The 18793-nt window shown below is 44.4% G+C and overlaps 1 protein-coding gene across 2 annotated transcripts in view; it reads right to left on the bottom strand.

Moving 5' to 3' along the window:
• Nucleotides 1–954: 954 nt before the first annotated feature.
• The window catches only part of LOC126469570 (uncharacterized), a 187345-nt gene continuing 169506 nt past the window's right edge, over nt 955–18793 (bottom strand). Inside the window, exons 2-3 of one of the 2 annotated variants that reach the window (XM_050096687.1) lie at nt 15743–16029; nt 955–1130 (exon numbers count right to left, since the gene is read on the bottom strand). In XM_050096687.1, the coding sequence (XP_049952644.1) occupies nt 15747–16029 (283 nt within the window). In that variant the 3' untranslated portion in view covers nt 955–1130; nt 15743–15746. The remainder of the gene's footprint in view (nt 1131–15742; nt 16030–18793) is intronic. The other variant, XM_050096688.1, reaches the window with a different exon arrangement.

The raw sequence follows: 18793 nt of genomic DNA, 5'->3' as shown, positions 1-18793 counted from the left end.
ATTATCGTAGATATGTCTATCACAGCCAGACACATGGCCCTGATACTTCCACTCACTCTCTGCGTCTGAATAAGCTAGTGGATGGTACGATTGGTGTTGTTGGAGCCTTGTATGTATCCATAAATGAATAAATGAAGATTATCCATTTCCGTTTTCCTGTATCGCTTTCTAATCCTTAAACAACGGATTGTGCTGGATAATATGATTTGTTGTGTTCCTCGTATTTTACAAACAGTCGTTCACTTAGGGATCAGAATGGAATGGTATTTTTATTGTCTTTGTGTTAATTTATGTTAGATCTAAACCCCGTGATTATTTTCATGTTTTGTGACGAATGGTAATAGATGTATAAAACTCAACTCGTGGTTAATGAATCTGCCGGTGATTTGTAGTATCCTAGTAATCCGAACTCTCTGTCACAAATCCATGCTATTTGAGACTCCAAAGAACATACATTAAGCTGAGATTCAGAACGTGTCCTGAGTTAAGGAAAGGGTGGTTTTGTGAAAGGAAAATTGATAAATAGACGAAGTATTGCACTGCTCTTGTCGTCAGCTCCCTTCCCCACATGCCTGTTGTGTATTCAGAATGTATTTATCATAGTTATCTGCTGGGCACAAAATACGGAAGTATCGTCTTATTTATTGTGTCCGGCCCATTGTTTGAACATGACTTAGCCGATAGGCACACAGGGCTACGATTATGACGTACATGAGTGAAATTCAGTCAACCCCACGCGTTTCTAAACCACGACAAGTACAACTTCCATAACTGTCGCATTTCAACGGTACGAAATTTCAAACTTTTCATGGGACACGAAAAGGACAGGATTCTTGTTGACATCCATGAATATATTAGATGGAAATTTATACGAACGATTGGTAAAACGTTTTAATACAGCACACAGATTAGGTGAATCTATGAATAACTAACTGAAAAAAGTGTCAGTTCTTAGAAACTCAAATATTTATTTCTCTAACAATGAGTAACAAAAGTCAACTTTGCATAATCCATTTTCAAAATTAAAATAGCTCGACTCTTCCTGTGAGCTGCCTTGCTGTGTTGCCGTTAGGTGGATGGCCAAGAAGTCGCTGCGCACAAATCGCCTTTCCCACGTGGCTCCAGCTGCCCTGTGTAAACAAGAGTAAACACGTTTCGTTTATCATAGAGTACAAATGGTTCAAATGGCTCTGAGCACTATGGGACTTCACAAAAAAAATGGTTCAAATGGCTCTGAGCACTATGGGACTTAACATCTGAGGTCATCAGTCCCCTAGACTTAGAACTACTTAAACCTAACTAACCTAAGGACATCACACACATCCATGCCCGAGGCAGGATTCGAACCTGCGTCCGTAACAGTCGCGCGGTCCCAGACTGACGCGCCTAGAACCGCTCGGCCACAGCGGACGGCGCATAGAGTACATTTGCTGCAAAAGTGAAATACTGTACTACAAAAGAAGAAACGCAGAAATATTATTTTCTTCAGTCCAAAGGGTAACAAAGCAGATAAGCTCGCCAGACAAGATAATAGTCACCCCGTTAACAGAGTGCATTGGTCACTCTGGAGAGCTGTACATAGTATAAGAGTGCTACTAGGCAGCCATGTCAAACGTCACTGCTGATTTAAGTAATGACAGTTAACGTGAGTGTACATGCTAGTCGGTTGTTCATTATCGGCGCAGACGTGGGAGGCGTGACAGAATGGCTATCGCGTTTGGACGTGCCCGTGATAACACCGTGAATGAAATTGCCCGATTTGTTGGTGTATAAACACGGACTGTGCAATGTGTCGACACGGAAGAGGGTGCCAATCGCAGCCGGTAGTCGTTTAAAGATCTTAGCAGCTAGAGACCGAAGACGATTATCAGACATTGTCAGTGATAATCAGTTTCAAACCAGAAAGGAATTGCTGCTATTAATGAATGCAGGCCCCTCTGAGCTACTTCCCGAGCGATCATTGCACAGAGAACTGCGTAAAATGGAATTTTGTAGTCAGGTAGCTCGCAGAAACATTTACAACTGCCCGTGTTCGATGTGCCAAACAACAATGTGAAAGGACCTTAGGTAACTGACCGGAGGCATGTAGTGTGGGTGCGACGAGTCGCGATTTTGCCTCTTTTCAAATGATGCGAGTTGTCAAGCGTACCAACGGCATTGTGAGGTGTTTAACACGCAGTGTGTTGAGGTTGTAGTTCAGGCCGGAGGTTGTTCTGTGAAGTTTTTGAGGTGTTTCCCGTGCTGTGTCTAGTGTCCGCTCCAACATTTTACGGTGAACATGAAGTAGGATGTTTATTTCAACATTTTCGGTGAACAAAGGCTGCCCTTTCTTCTACATCTTCATGATGAGTATTCAATGGACACTCCTATCATTCAGAGGTGTTCACAGGGCTGCAAGCATACGCTTCTGGTTTAATGATGTAATGAACCTTACTTCCTCGGAACTTTCGTAGGTTAATCTAAATGTTCGATTCTGTATAAAGTGAGGCCAGACTTGGGTTAATTTTCTTACTTAACTTATACACTCCTGGAAATGGAAAAAAGAACACATTGACACCGGTGTGTCAGACCCACCATACTTGCTCCGGACACTGCAAGAGGGCTGTACAAGCAATGATCACACGCACGGCACAGCGGACACACCAGGAACCGCGGTGTTGGCCGTCGAATGGCGCTAGCTGCGCAGCATTTGTGCACCGCCGCCGTCAGTGTCAGCCAGTTTGCCGTGGCATACGGAGCTCCATCGTAGTCTTTAACACTGGTAGCATGCCGCGACAGCGTGGACGTGAACCGTATGTACAGTTGACGGACTTTGAGCGAGGGCGTATAGTGGGCATGCGGGAGGCCGGGTGGACGTACCGCTGAATTGCTCAACACGTGGGGCGTGAGGTCGCCACAGTACATCGATGTTGTCGCCAGTGGTCGGCGGAAGGTGCACGTGCCCGTCGACCTGGGACCGGACCGCAGCGACGCACGGATGCACGCCAAGACCGTAGGATCCTACGCAGTGCCGTAGGGGACCGCACCGCCACTTCCCAGCAAATTAGGGACAGACGGCCTAACGGTGTGCGGGACCGTAGCCCAGCTTTATGGAGACGGTTGCGAATGGTCCTCGCCGATACCCCAGGGGCAACAGTGTCCCTAATTTTCTGGGAAGTGGCGGTGCGGTCCCCTACGGCACTGCGTAGGATCCTACGGTCTTGGCGTGCATCCGTGCGTCGCTGCGGTCCGGTCCCAGGTCGACGGGCACGTGCACCTTCCGCCGACCACTGGCGACAACATCGATGTACTGTGGAGACCTCACGCCCCACGTGTTGAGCAATTCAGCGGTACGTCCACCCGGCCTCCCGCATGCCCACTATACGCCCTCGCTCAAAGTCCGTCAACTGTACATACGGTTCACGTCCACGCTGTCGCGGCATGCTACCAGTGTTAAAGACTACGATGGAGCTCCGTATGCCACGGCAAACTGGCTGACACTGACGGCGGCGGTGCACAAATGCTGCGCAGCTAGCGCCATTCGACGGCCAACACCGCGGTTCCTGGTGTGTCCGCTGTGCCGTGCGTGTGATCATTGCTTGTACAGCCCTCTTGCAGTGTCCGGAGCAAGTATGGTGGGTCTGACACACCGGTGTCAATGTGTTCTTTTTTCCATTTCCAGGAGTGTATAAGTTAAGTAAGAAAATTAACCCAAGTCTGGCCTCACTTTATACAGAATCGAACATTTAGATTAACCTACGAAAGTTCCGAGGAAGTAAGGTTCATTACATCATTAAACCAGAAGCGTATGCTTGCAGCCCTGTGAACACCTCTGAATGATAGGAGTGTCCATTGAATACTCATCATGAAGATGTAGAAGAAAGGGCAGCCTTTGTTCACCGAAAATGTTGAAATAAACATCCTACTTCAAGTTCACAGTAAAAACCTTTTTAAACCATACATGTGGCTGGTAGCTGTTCTTTATATAAATTATAAACCTTAAGTACAACAGCCACGTTTCTCAACATGTCGACTTTCGACAAAATAGCGTCTGGAAATATTTGGAACAGTGAGTGAAACGTAGCATTCCGTATCCCTGCAGTACAGTAGCTCAACAGTATACAGGGTGGTCAGAAACAGTATGAAAAGCTTGTAAGGGTGTTGCAAGGTAGGTTGTGCTAAGAAACAACTGTTAACAAAAAAATTTTGATACGCTGCGCCGCTTCTGATTTAATTAACACTGAAGCTAGGCAATCAAGTCATTGCTCGTGCAGATTCAAGCAGCCTGTCAGAGTCGGTGATAAAAAACGTGTTTTTCGTTTGGTTTCCTCAAACCTACTTAGATAGCGATACAAAAACTGAACTTTGAACTGTAGCAAGTACCGAACTCTCTACCGTCCAATGGTTTCCCGCATTTTTTTTGTTTTATTTTTTTTTATTTTTTATTTTTTTGACTAACCAAAGGAAGAACATGTTTGGCAACACAGCCTCTGGCAGGCTGCTTAGATTTGCGAGTGCAGCGAACTGATTGGCTAATTTGTATACTAATTAAATCGGAAACAGCGCAACGCATCGAATTTTTTTTAACGATTATTTCTCAGCACAGCCTACCCTGCAACGCCCTTACAAGCTTTTCAGACTGTTTCTGACCACCCTGTATAATCAGGTAGGAGAGTCTTCATCTTGATATGGCATTTCCGAGGATACTTCCATACTGATTTCCTTGTCGAATTGAGGCCACTATCAAGACTAGAGGCGGCGTTACTCGGTATTAGTGTGAAGTCTCATGTGGATAACTAACTTTTTGGCCACGTGCTTATGAAGAATGACATCCGTGCCCGATATGTGCTGTTATTATAACTTTCATTGTTATGGGAAGCACATGACGTCATAAAATCATAACATGTATGTAGACTGCTGAATATTTTATTCTTAAAATAAAGTGTTGCATGTTAGGGTTTAACATTCTGTTGACAGGAAGGTCATTACAGGAGGAGCGGAAGCTCTCAATGGAGGGGGATAGAAAAGGAACTCCGACGTGTTCTTCTGACGAGAACAATCCGGGAATTTGTCCTGAGCGATTCTGGGAAAACACTGCTAACCCAGTCTGATTAACCGGATGGAGGTTTGAGCCGACGTCCATCTGAAAGCTAGTCAAGTGTGTTACCTTTGTACCACCTCCACTGGAATACAAAGTGAACCCGAACTTTACTGACAAACTTTCGATATAAGGGACTCGTTGTCTCCGTTGGCGTAATTGCACTCCGTTTGATTTATTGAACCCATTCATCTTTGAATTGATACTGTACTGAAACAATCTGGAAAACAGTGCAAATGTTGAAGGTATGTACTGCGTGTCTTGTTTAGAAGCAAATGTATTGCATTCACTCACAACACTAGCGGCCGACAACAGGAATACTCACTTTCATCTTTGCTCTCAAGCTCTCATTCAGTACTGCTCGGCTCTGCTTCGGGTTTCTTTTACTGTACCTTTGGTTACTTTTAATTGTACGTTAACAGTGATATTCAGCAGTACGAATGGGTTTACTGCCTGGGAGTTGGCCAGTATGCACCTCGCGCATGTGTTCACTGAATGAAATGGAAAGACAGTACTACGACGCTATGCCGAACTGTTCGCGCAGCGACGGCAAACAAATCACAGTTCTTTTGTATCTGTACCTATAGCCTGTCATATTAATCAGTGTTTTTGTTGTTTACTTTGGTGATTACTCATTATAGGCTTTTTCAATGTTGTGAAGGTATTTTCACAGGTAATAAAGCAAACTGAGGTATCAAAACGAATAACTCGTAATTACATTAGTACTCTGCAGTCATCCATCGAAGATCACAAGTCCCTTATACCAAAATACACAGAAAAAAATCCCTGAACGACCTCCGAAATTTTTTAGATGGATTTCGGGTTCATTCTGTTTAGAAATATTGGGAGGGCAAGAATGATTAGGTTGACTTACTCATGAGTGAAGTTGTTAAACGTCCATTTTAGTACTACCCTAGATGCTGCGTTTAGAATACTTTAACCATAATCACTGATTGTAAAACGTTAATGAATATCAAATCACATTCCAACCCCCTTTCCATTGCACTAACGTGTATGACCCATACAACATGCATATCCAAATTATTCATACAGTGTCTTGCATACAATTTTTTTGAAACACGAACACAAAAAATAGCCAAAGCTAAGACTTTACATGTACATACATAATCCGCAAGTCATGGTATGGTACATGGTGGAGAGTACCTAGTACTACTCCTACTTACTTCCTTTCCTGTTCCACTCACAAACAGAAGGTGGGAAAAACTAATGTCTGCGTATAAGTCTCCGCGCCAGCCCTAAATTCTCTTATCTTGTCTTCGTGGATCTTGCACGAAAAGTACGTTGGCGACAGTAGAATCGTTCTGCAGTGAGCTTTGTATTGTTATTTCAGCTTTCAAAAAATTTTAAAAAATAAAAAAAATTGACATGTTCCACATCCACGAGGATCTCCTCAGCACGGATCTATGGAACGAAAAACTAATCTAATCTCTAATCTAATCTTCAAATGCCGGTAGACATTCAAAATGTCATTGACTGGACATTCAGAAAAATAATGGACGCATGTGTGAGTCAGTCACTGATAAAACTGAGTAAAATCTTCTTCCTGAAGGTTCAGATGAGTGGTGAATGAAACACGTGAAGTTAAAACCATTCCATGTTTTCCTCATATCGTCGTTGAAGAAACAATACCGCGTGGATGCCTTTTCCGATATTTCCTACTTCGGTCAGCTGGCATACCTTCTGTTGGCCACGGGGGTGACTAGTTTTCAATTCTTCACTATGAAAATGTAGCTGAAAAGATACCACGTAAGTCAGACAATATAAAAAAAAGGTGTAAATTCTGCATTATTACAAAAGAATGAAATACCGAGCAAATGGAGTGCCGGAAGCTCGGTGAAGCTATTCGCTGATAATGCTGTTGCCTATAGCGAGGTAGCAAAGCCAGAAAACAATACTGAAATGTAGACCTGCACAAGATGGACGATTGGTGCAATGGATGGTAGTTGTCAACCGCTCTCCAAAACACATCGCCACTTTCAGTTGCGCACCGATTTCTTTCTCGGTGAAAAGATTGCCTTCTGAAACGGTGTTCTCTTCCATTAACTGAAGCTTTGAGACAAGAGACGTTTTCCAACACGATGATACGCGTAGTATGCATAATACTGTGCTGTGCGCGCTTTTGCATTTACACGCCAATTCGACACAGATACGTGGTATTATTTCTTCAACGACGATGTCGTCTCGGAAAGAAAACGCTCCAGCAGCCACAGCGAATGGAATACTTAGGCGCGTCACATGACTGTTGCCTATGACCTTTTTCTCGTTATATGCGTAACAGTCGAGCACACTGTTAGCAAGATGTTCAACATGGAAGCATTTGACCATGACCACACAGCAAGTGTCCAACCGATGGGAGACTATCTCCGAGATCGTGTAGGCACTGAGCTTTTCAGGCGCCATCATGTAGATCGTGCCTAGATTCAGAAAAAAACTGACACCGCCATGGTCAACAAAATGTTGATGACAAGAGTCGTGTTCGACTGTCCCAGATCGTATCATAGTATATGAGGGCCAAATTGCAGTAAATCATTCATCATTTCAGTGCTGGCCAACAAAAATCAGTGAGAAGCCATTCCATCCGTAACTATCTCCTTGCTATGGTTAGAGAAGCCATGAGTCCCTATGACCGCTCCACGTCTCAAGGCATATACAGGGCATGTGTGTCGGAACACCCCGAATGCAGACTCCAAGCATGGAAGGAGGTCTACATCTACATATATACTGTGAATGTGGTTTGTGGCGGACAGTAGTTGTATACCACTGTCACTTCCCCCCTTTCCTGTTCCAATCGTGAATGATGTACGGCAAAAATGTTTGTTGGAAAAACTACGTGCGAACTCCAATCTCTCTAACTTTGCTTTCTTGGTCCTTTCACAAAATACACGTAAGAGGAAACAACAAATTGGTCGAAGTTTTCTACGAACTTACGCTGTCAGAATTTTGACAGCAAACCGTATCATGATGCACGACGCCGTTTTGGGTAGTGCCTGTCACTGGAGTTGGGTGAGCATCTCGATGACACTTTCATGCTTACTAAACCAACCCATGGCGAATCGCGCTGCTCTTTCGTGAATCTTCTCTATTTCGTATCCGAATCCTATCTGGTAGATCAGTCTGTAATAACATGTTCCACGAGAAGCGCGGTTCCGATTTAGTGTCCCGGTCCATCACATAATTTTAATATGCTGGGAAGTTTCAGTCCATTATCCCGTTTGCTACATAAGACGACGACAATGCGTGTTGGCTAGGTGCAGTGTTGTCTCGTAACAAGCAACCGCTATTTGCGTCAAAGTACTCTTTTTTCTTAATACGCTCAATATGCAAGAATATAATGGGTAAGCTGCGTTAGAATGGTTTGAGAAAAACTCGAAGGAAAGACCTCAAACTTTCTGAGCACATCTGGGTCGCCATCGAAAGAGATATGTAGGCCTTCGATAAGCGATACACAGGCTGTCAAAAGCATAGTGCAGACACACAAAATCAAAGTAAAATTTTATAGTAGCAGTCGGTAAAAGAAAGCTTTGCGATGGACTGTAGTAACACCAGTAACTACAGGGTGACAATTACTGAACTATATGAAAAAACGTAAATTAGTTACAAGCTACGGCGTGCACACACTTTATTCAACATGTGAACGTCACTACAGATACTCGGATTTAGGTTACGACATATTGGATATGCCTGCCATCATTGGCGATGATGTGGCCCAGACGAACAGCGAAATTCTGCGTGACCCCGTGAAGTGTCGGAACATCGATGCTGTAGATGACCTCCCGAATGTCTGTTTTCAGCTCAGAAATGGTTTTGGGGCTGTTGCTGTACACCTAGTCTTTAATACAGCCCCATCAAAAGGATTCACATGTGTTCAGGTCCGGAGAATATGGCGGCCAATTGAGGCCCATACCAGTGTCCTCTGGGTACCCCAGGGCCTGAATGCGGTCCCCAAACTGCTCCTCCAGGACATAAAACACTCTCTTGTTTCGATGGGGTCGAGCTCCGTCTTGCATGAACCACATCTTGACGAAATCAGGGTCACTTTGGATAATGGGGATGAAATCATCTTCCAGACCTTCACGTACCGTTCGGTAGCCACTGTGCCATCAAGGAATATCGCACCGATTATTCCGTGACTGGACATTGCATACCACACAGTCACCCATTGAGGGCGAAGAGACTTCTCGATCGTGAAAAGCGGATTTTCAGTCCCCCAAACGCGCCAATTTTGCTTATTGACGAACGCAGCCAAATGGAGGTGGGTTTCGTCAGTGAACCAAACCATACACATGCTCATACTAATTTCCATCATGCCCCGCCAACCGTGCAGTTTGAAGGTCCTAAAGCAAACCGTTCAGTTAAGACGATGTTATTTCATATAGTTCAATAATTGTCACCCTGTGCAATGCATAATTACAGCAATAATAATAATTCTTATTATTGCTATTGTCAATATTCCAGGTGTTATTTATAATAGATGTTTTGTTGTATATCAAACTTTCTCTCAGATGAAATAGTTTTGTATGTGCAATAAGTTTCACTCATTTTCAAGATGCCACTTCCATGGGCCGCAGTGCGGCAGACACATGCTTACGCACATGATGTAAGTCTTACATGTAAGATAGTTTTCTGTCTGGTCTTTCGCTCTTTTATATTCGTTTGTTCCTTCATGTTCCCTAGACTTCAGCTTTTTTTCTATATCTGATTGCAGTTGGGACTTGATAACGGCATTTCTATTGAAGTTTACCAATTATGGTGAAATGTACAGTTCGAGAAACGTAGTTCGACTGCGACAACTTACAAAAGTAAATCAAATGTGAAAGGGAGGCAGTAGCTGACAATGGATTGAAACAGGTCTGTTGCCTAGCCACCATATTATTCAACCTGTACGTTAAACAAGCAGTAAAGGGACTTAAGGAGAAATTTCGAAAATGAATTAAAGTTGGTGGATAAGAAACAAAACTTTTTTAAGGAGCTGGTAAGGATATAGTAATTGTTTCAAACACAGCAGAGTATTTGAAAAATGAGTTGAATAAAGTGGATAATGTCTTGAAAAGAGGGTAACAGATGAGCGTCAAAGTAAGCAATATGATGCTAATGGATGATTGTTGAATTATATCAGGTGATGTTGGCGGAATTAGATTAGGAAATGAGACACTAAAAGTGCTAGATGAATTTTGTAATTTGGGTTGGATAATAAGTGATGATGGTCGAAGTATACAGGATATAAAATGTAATCTGGCAACAGCAAGAAAAGGATTTATGAAAATGAGAAATGTATATATAAATTTAAATGTTAGAAACTGTAGAGCCCTAAAGCTCTAGTAGCATGTAAATCAGTCCAGAATCGTAACCAGCTCACAAGTTACAGTCTGCCCGCCGGAAAACGCACCTGCCGATACTGCAGTTCAGCAGAGACCGACACTTACGTACTGCCGTGTCCGCGTGCCAATGACCTGGGAATGGAACAGCTTTCAGTAAGCCTTGGTAGTTTGAACGACTGCCACATTAATAATAGCCGGACTCTGCTCATCAGTCTCCACCCCGGAAGTTTTTCTGCAAACTCAGCGCTAGGGCACAGTATTTCAACGGCCAGGTCCAACAGCGGCACAGCTGGGCCCTACAATGACGTACAGCCTGTGCTAGTCGTTGACGTACTTACGACGCAGCTATATTTGTCGACTGCAGGCCACGAAGCTGCGACCACTGTCTGACTGCCTAATCCCGGGGCGGCCACCACCTCCACATGCCCCAGCCCGAGCCACGAGTTCCAGACAGCCCAGCAACTGCCGCCGCCACTCGCTTTTCTGCAGCCAGCAATTCCGTGTTCATTGCGCAGGTAGTCATGCTAGCCTCGCCTTTCTAGCCTGGCTACCATCCGGTTCGTAGCCGTCTACCGTCTACTGTCTGCCTGCTCTAGAAGCACTGATCTGCACTCATGTATGATTGTTAATAAGCAGTTTTAACAACAGATTGGTGGCCTACATTGGCTTCACCTCCATCGATTTCCAGCAGAGAACCGATCGCCCACACCTTCCGGAAGTAACAACCCATTACCGATGTCTCATCTGAAGATATTTGTGTGGAGTGTAGCCTTGTATGGAAATGAAACATGGACGATTAACAGAACAGACGAGAAAATAGGAAAATCTGAAATGTGGTGTTATAGAAGAACGCCAAAGATTAGATGGATAGATTGGATAACTATTCTTCCTCCTTGCCTTCACCAGTGTGTCTACAGGATGGCATCCTTAGATGGATTTTGGCAATGTTAGTGGCAGTTGGTGGCTGGATTCCCTTCCTGGTACCACAACTCCCTCCAGGGCGGAACTTCGTGTACCCCATCTGTTTGTGTCTAGAGTAAATTTTCAAGTTTCTAAATGTTTGCGTAGCATCTGTCTGAGGTGCAACTCGGGTTCCAGCCCGAAATTCACCTAGTTGGATGTGGGAAAAGATAGGATAACTAATGGTGCAACTATATTCAAAGAAGTGGTTGAGTCAGGCAGCAGTAGCCGACCGAGACAGACGCAGCAACAGGGAAGTAACCGCTTTTGTGTCATTTAAGAGTTCCTAACCAGGAATGAATTTTATTGTATCATCTGTGTGCTTTAATAGTTTAGTTTCTTGAGTTTCTGCGTGTAAATTTAATATCAACTAGCCACAGTTGTCACGTTTTCGTTTCCGTCGGAAAATAAAACGATTTTGTGACATATTACAAGTTCTTAATCAGGGGCAAATTATTTAGTTTGACCTGAGTGCTTCGGTAGTTAGGTTTTCGAATATCTGCGTATTACTAGACACAGTTCGTGCCTTTCCGTCAGGGTCTAGAGCAGAGTTGCGCAGCACGTGCCGATACTCCGTTTATTTGTATAGTTTAGTTTTCCACGGTCTTTAGTATGGACAGCGACTGCGATTGTTGTGTGCGGATGCGAGCCGAATTGGTGACACTTCGCTCTCAGCTTCAGGCTGTGATGGCTTCGGTTACACGGCTTGATGGTCCAGTGGATGGGCACCACTGTTGCGGGCCGGCCGTGGGCATCCAACGGACGTCCAGCACGTCAAAGTCCTCCGATCGGTCCTCGCCGGTGGCCAACCCAATTACTGCTCGCACTGAGGCTGACCTTTCGCCTGTGGTCGAATGGGAGGTCGCCCTGGGGCGAAGCAAGCGGCGAAAGACTTCCCAGGTGCCCGCACGTAAGGCCTCCCCAGTTTGTCTGACAAACAGGTTCCAGATGCTGTCTGTGGCTGACACTGTCGCTGAGCCAGATGCTGTCGCCTGTCCTGTTTCAGAGGATACACTCAGCCTGCAAGATCCGGGTAATCGCAGAGGGTGGGATTACTGGTAGTTGGGAGCTCCAACATTGGGCGCGTTATGTGGCCCCTTAGGAACTTGGCTGACAAGAAGGGTAAGAAAATCAATGTGCACTCCATGTGCATACCGGGTGGAGGCATTCCAGATGTGGAAAGGGTCCTCCCGGATGCCATGAAGAGCACAGGGTGCAGTCAACTGCAGGTGGTTGCTCACGTCTGTACCAATGATGTGTGTCACTTTGGATCAGAAGAGATTCTCTCTGGTTTCGAGCGGTTAACAGAAGTGGTAAAGGCTGCCAGTCTTCCTTGCAAGATGAAAGCAGAGCTGACCATTTGCAGCATAGTCGACAGGACCGATTGCGGACGTCTGGTACAGAGCCGGGTGGAGGGTCTGAATCAGAGACTCAGAGGGTTCTGCGACCGTGTAGGCTGCAGATTCCTCGACTTGCGCCAAAGGGTGGTTGGGTTTCGGTTTCCGTTGAATAGGTCAGGTGTCCAGTATACGCACGAAGCGGCTACACGGGTAGCAGGGGTTGTGTGACGTGGACTGGGCGGTTTTTTAGGTTAGAGTGAAAACACAAGAAGGGCTTCAATCACAAAGGGTGCAGGCTGAACACAGGAAGAACGTAGATTCAGGAACCATTGGTATAACAGTTGTAAATTGTCGTAGCTGTGTTGGGAAAGTACCAGAGCTCCAGGCGCTAATAGAAAGCACTGATGCTCAAATCGTTATAGGCACTGAAAGCTGGCTAAAGCCGGATATAAGCTCAGCCGAAATTTTTGCGAAGAACCTAACGGTATTCCGAAAGGATAGGCTAAACATGGTTGGCGGTGGCGTGTTTGTTGCTGTCAGAAGTAGTTTATCTTGTCGCGAATTTGAAGTAGATTATTCCTGTGAGTTAGTATGGGCATAGGTCATTGTTGGCAACCGGAATAAGATAACAATTGGATCTTTTTACCGACCTCCCAATTCAGATTATACAGTTGCTGAAAGGTTCAAAGAAAACTTGAGTTTGATTTCAAACACGTACTCGACTCATACGATAATAGTTGGTGGTGACTTTAATTTACCCTCGATATGTTGGCGAAAATACATGTTTAATTCCGGAGGTACGCATAAAATATCATCCGAAATTGTGCTGAACGCATTCTCTGAAAATTATTTCGAGCAGTTAGTTTATGAGCCCACGCGAATAGTTAACGGTTGTGAAAACACACTTGAGCTCTTTGCAACAAATAATCCTGAGTTAATAACGAGCATCAAAACCGATTCATGGATTAGTGAAAACAGAGTTGTCGAAGCGAGATTGAAGAATGTAATCCCCAAATCCTCGACAAATAAGCGAAAAATATACCTATTCAAAAAAGCAGGTAAAAATTCACCTGGCGCCTCCCTAAGAGACAATCTCCACTTATTCCAAATTAATAATATAAGCGTAGACCTGAAGATAGCGCTGTCAAAGCAGAGTTACCAAACACAGCCTTCCGAAATGCCTTCACAAAAGAAGACGAAGTAAATATTCCGTAATTCGAATCGAGAACAGCTGTCAACATGAGTAACGTAGAAGTAAATATCCTCGGAGTAGTGAAGCAACTTAAATCACTTAATAAAAGCAAGTCTTCTGGTCCAGACTGTATACCAATAAGGTTCGTTCCGGAGTATGCTGATGCATTAGCTCCATACTTAACAATCAAATACAACCGTTGAATCGACGAAAGATCCGTACCCAAAGACTGGAAAGTTGCACAGGTCACACCAATATTCAAGAAAGGTAGTAGGAGTAATCCACTAAATTACAGGCCCATATCGTTAACGTAGATATGCAGCAGGATTTTAGAACATATATTGTGTTCGAACATTATGAATTACTTCGAAGAAAACGGTCTATTGGCACACAGTCAACATGGGTTTAGAAAAACATCGTTCCTGCGAAACATAACTAGCTCTTTATTCAGATGAAGTGTTGAGTGCTATTCACAAGAGATTTCAGATCGATTCCGTATTTCTGGATTTCCAGAAGGCTTTTCACACTGTACCAAACAAGCGGCTCGTAGTGAAATTGCGTGCTTATGGAATATCGTCTCAGTTATGTGAGTGGATTTGTGATTTACTGTCAAAGACGTCACAGTTCGTAGTAATTGACGGTAAGTCATCGAGTAAAACAGAAGTGATTTCTGGCGTTCACCAAGGTAGTGTTATAGGCCCTTTGCTGTTCCTTTTCTATATAAACGATTTTGGAGACAATCTGAGCAGCCGCCTTAGGTTGTTTGCAGATGACGCTGTCGTTCATCGACTAATAAAGTCATCAGAAGATCAAAACAAACTGCAAAACGATTTAGAAAAGATATCTGAATGGTGCGAAAGTGGCAGTTGACCCTATATAACGAAAGGTGTGAGGTCATCCACATGATTGCTAAAAGGAACTCGTTAAACTTCGGTTACACGATAAATCAGTCTAATCTAAAAGCCGTAAATTCAACTAAATACCTAGGTATTATAATTACGAACAACTTAAATTGGAAGGAACACATAGAAAATGTTGTGGGGAAGGCTAACCAAAGACTGTGTTTTATTGGCAGGATACTTAGAAAATGTAACAGACCTACTAAGGAGACTGCCTACACTACGCTTGTCCGTCCTCTTTTAGAATACTGCTGCGCCGTGTGGAATCCTTACCAGATAGGACTGACGGAGTACATCGAAAAAGTTAAAAGAAAGGCAACACGTTTCGTATTATAATGAAATATGGGAGATACTGTTACAGAAATGATACAGAATTTGGGCTGGAAATCATTAAAAGAAAGGCGTTTTTCGTTGCGACGGAATCTTCTCACGAAATTCCAATCACCAACTTTCTCCTCCGAATGCGAAAATATTTTGTTGACACCGACCTACATAGTGAGGAACGATCACCACGATAAAATAAGGGAAATCAGAGCTCCTACGGAAAGATATAGGTGTCCATTCTTTCCGCGCGCTATACGAGATTGGAATAATAGAGAATTGTGAAGGTGGTTCGATGAACCCTCTGCCAGGCACTTGAATGTGATTTGCAGAGTATCCATGTAGATGTAGATGTAAATGGAACACATCCTGCGGCAACAAGTAGTCATCAGTTTGTTCATAGAGGGAAGTCTGGGTGGGGTAGGGGGGGGGGGGGGGTTAAAATTATAGGAGGAGATCAAAGACTGACTACAGCAAGGAGATTTAAATTGATGTTGGTTGCAGTAGCTGTGCATAGATGAAGAGGCTTGAATAGGATGAACTAGCCTGGAGATGTACTTGAAAATAGTGTGCGGAGTGAGGGGCACAACAGAAGAAGGGATGTGCGGACTGACCTGACTAGCGGGGCTGGCCGCCGGTGGCGCCCTCCTCTGTGTCGTCCTCCTCCGACTGCTGGTGCTTCTCCTCCGGCTTGTCGTCGGTATCCGGAGGGAACTCTACAATGGGGCCCCCATTCGCAGCGGCAGCATCCACGGCGGCAGCCTCCGCTGCCATCCGGGCATTTTCACGGCGCAATTCATGCAGCAGTTCGCTGATGTTCTCATTCAGTGAGTGAAGTCGGGACCAAAATTCCATCAGCGTGAGTAGCATATCTACTCGATCTGGATATCTTTCGATGTATCTGTAACAAGCAGACACCACTGACATTTAACCTTAAAAAATGAATGAGCATTTATTAACTAAACTAAGGCGTTTCAATTCAGGCTGTAACTTCATCTAATACTTGTATCTCGTTTTGGACAGTTTTAGTTTCATGGTCATTAACAAGAATTTGCCGACTAACATAGAACGGACAAACATGAATCAAACACGCAGCGTTAAATACGAAGAAAAATCCTAGTTATGTCTCAGGTAAGAAAAATGAAACTTCCTGGGAGATTTAAACTGTCCCCCTCAGATAACACTGTTTCACAGTTAAAAGCAAGTAAGAGCAGAAATAAAATTTTGTTAAGAACCGACAGAGACACCGCTAAGTGGGGCGCATCTGCCGGCTACGCAACGGTGTAGTAACCGAAAGTCAACATGGGAAGCCGAAAGTACAAACAAGCTGGGAGCTCGTTTCATCAGACTATGCGACAGAGAAGCCAAGAGGAACTGATTCAGCACTTTGACTACAGTGTGGAGCAAATAGAACGCTCCACCTGTAACAAGGCTACTTGTAGTAACTTCACCTAGGGATGTCATAAGAATACCTTTCTGGATGCAAACTTTGCGTAAAGGAACACTCTGTAATCCTGAAGTTAAACACCAGAGCAGCGGAGAGCGCAGTCAGGCTCAGGAAACGAGAGCACAAGCTCATTCTCAGAGTTAGGTCATTCCATCTGCACTACGGATACAGACGGAGCTGTATTAAGTTTCAGGATGCTCTGGTGAATTCAACAAGCGTCTACAACCTGCCGGCGACTTTGAGTCCACTGCTGCAAACCCACAGCCGCCCAGCAATGGAGGCGACTTCTGATCTGCAAGCTGCAATCCTGCAGGGCACAACGGTTAGTGACTTAAGATGCGGGCCGGGCTGATGTTCGGTGGGTGAACGACCGTTCTGACCGTCTGCAAGCTGTTCAACTGACCCACTGGGCACCTGTGTGATCACTACTGGGGCAGTACAAGTACCTTATCACCGGCTGCATGCTGGGACTGTCGCTCAGGCTGTCCTTCATGTTTCTGCTGTTTTTTTTTTTTTTGTTTTTGTTTTTTTTTACCTACACGCCATCTCAACAGCCGACCACAGGGGCATGCAGATTCCTGGGACTGAGCCTAAGCGCAGATTCACTCATCGAGAGCGCTGAGGTTCTGCCGGACACGCATAGCCATGCCAGGCTGCGGAGACGCACAGCCGCTGCATCCTCCTGCGACGGGGCCGCATCACTGACCACAGCCAATGCTAGGACCTGAATTCAACAAGTTCATCGCCGGACACTGACATGCCACCTCCCACTTTCAAGCAGTGTGGACAAAGTCCGGTCGCAGCCAGGCAGCGCTGGGAAGAAGACAGAGTGATTGTAAAATTCTCGCCAATAAATGATTGTTAATTGAATGATGTTCCATTAGCGCCCTGGCGCTCTACAGAATCACACATCCCGCTCTTCGCGTGACCTTGGCTAGGGCCATAAAAGTACATTAATAACATAATTAAAAACGTGTTATTTGCATGTAATTGGCCATATGTGTACTGTATGTAGACCATATCTGAAGTCAACAGAATATTCGATAGGATGCCGACGTATTTTCCAGCCAGATTTTTTTTTCACTCTTCAGGAAAAGGTTACACGTACTGAAAATAAGTTTTGAAACAAGTAAGAAACTGATGACAACAAATGTATTGGACCATTTTTATGATTTAGAAAACTTTTTGGTGATTTCTCCCTACAACTGAAATATAATCACTGATGATAGTATCAATGGTGCTGTGGTATAATGGTGGTTCTGGTGGTGAATGAAAATGATCATGATCATGATGGAGGTGGAATGACGAGTCTGAATATGGTGTCCCGTAGAACCGCAAATAGTTAGTAATCATTGAGGTGGAGGAAGGGAGAGGGAAGAAAATGGAATAGCGACACGAGGTGGGCCGAAGTGGCTAGGACTGGAAAGTAGGGTATATCTCGGATGTGCTGGGACTGAGTTTTACGATTAATATATTGGGTCCGAAGGTGCTCCAGAAAGAGGAGAAGTTGTGGGAAGTGGATGAGTTGGTATAGGATGCGAGATGGGAAAGATAGCAGGATGCGGAAGACGAGGCAGAGTGGGTCTTCCCAGCGTGTCGTTAAGGGGAGTTATAACCAGGATCATCGAACCTGTTTATGATGCAGTCACTATCTATGTTATGAGGAGTATGAACAACCTGCACTTTACACTGTAGCACTGAGTCTTGTTATTATAATACAAATCATATACCATGGCATACTGGTAGGTATTACTGAACACTTGAGTACCTCAGTGTGTCTGGCCTGATGCTGGTGTGTCATTGTTGGTTTCCTCGCAGGAACTAATTACAACAGTCCGTGAAATTTACTAATTAATGCTGACTTCGGGGTATCGAGAGTGGCATCTAAAATCCTAAAATAAGTTTTTGCACAAAACTATCAGAAGTCTCTGTAGTACCTGTATCTGACTGAGTGATAACAGTCACGTCCGGAATACTAGACCGACATAAAAGTAACGAGACTGCTCGGATCTATCGGTTGTGCTGTAGTGTGGGACTGTGTCCTTACACTGGGGAGTCTCCATTACAATACATCGTTGTCCATTAAAATTACAACACCATAAAGGTGGCATGCAACAATGTCAAATTAGCATGAAGTATACCACATGCTTGGAAATGGAAATGGTCAATATTTCAGAGCTACCGCCCAAAGTAGGTAGGATTAACGCCATCTGCATTC

This window comes from Schistocerca serialis, chromosome 3 (genome assembly GCF_023864345.2).
Source record: "Schistocerca serialis cubense isolate TAMUIC-IGC-003099 chromosome 3, iqSchSeri2.2, whole genome shotgun sequence".
Classification (NCBI taxonomy): domain Eukaryota; kingdom Metazoa; phylum Arthropoda; class Insecta; order Orthoptera; family Acrididae; genus Schistocerca; species Schistocerca serialis.
This window is presented reverse-complemented; position numbering and strand designations above follow the sequence as displayed.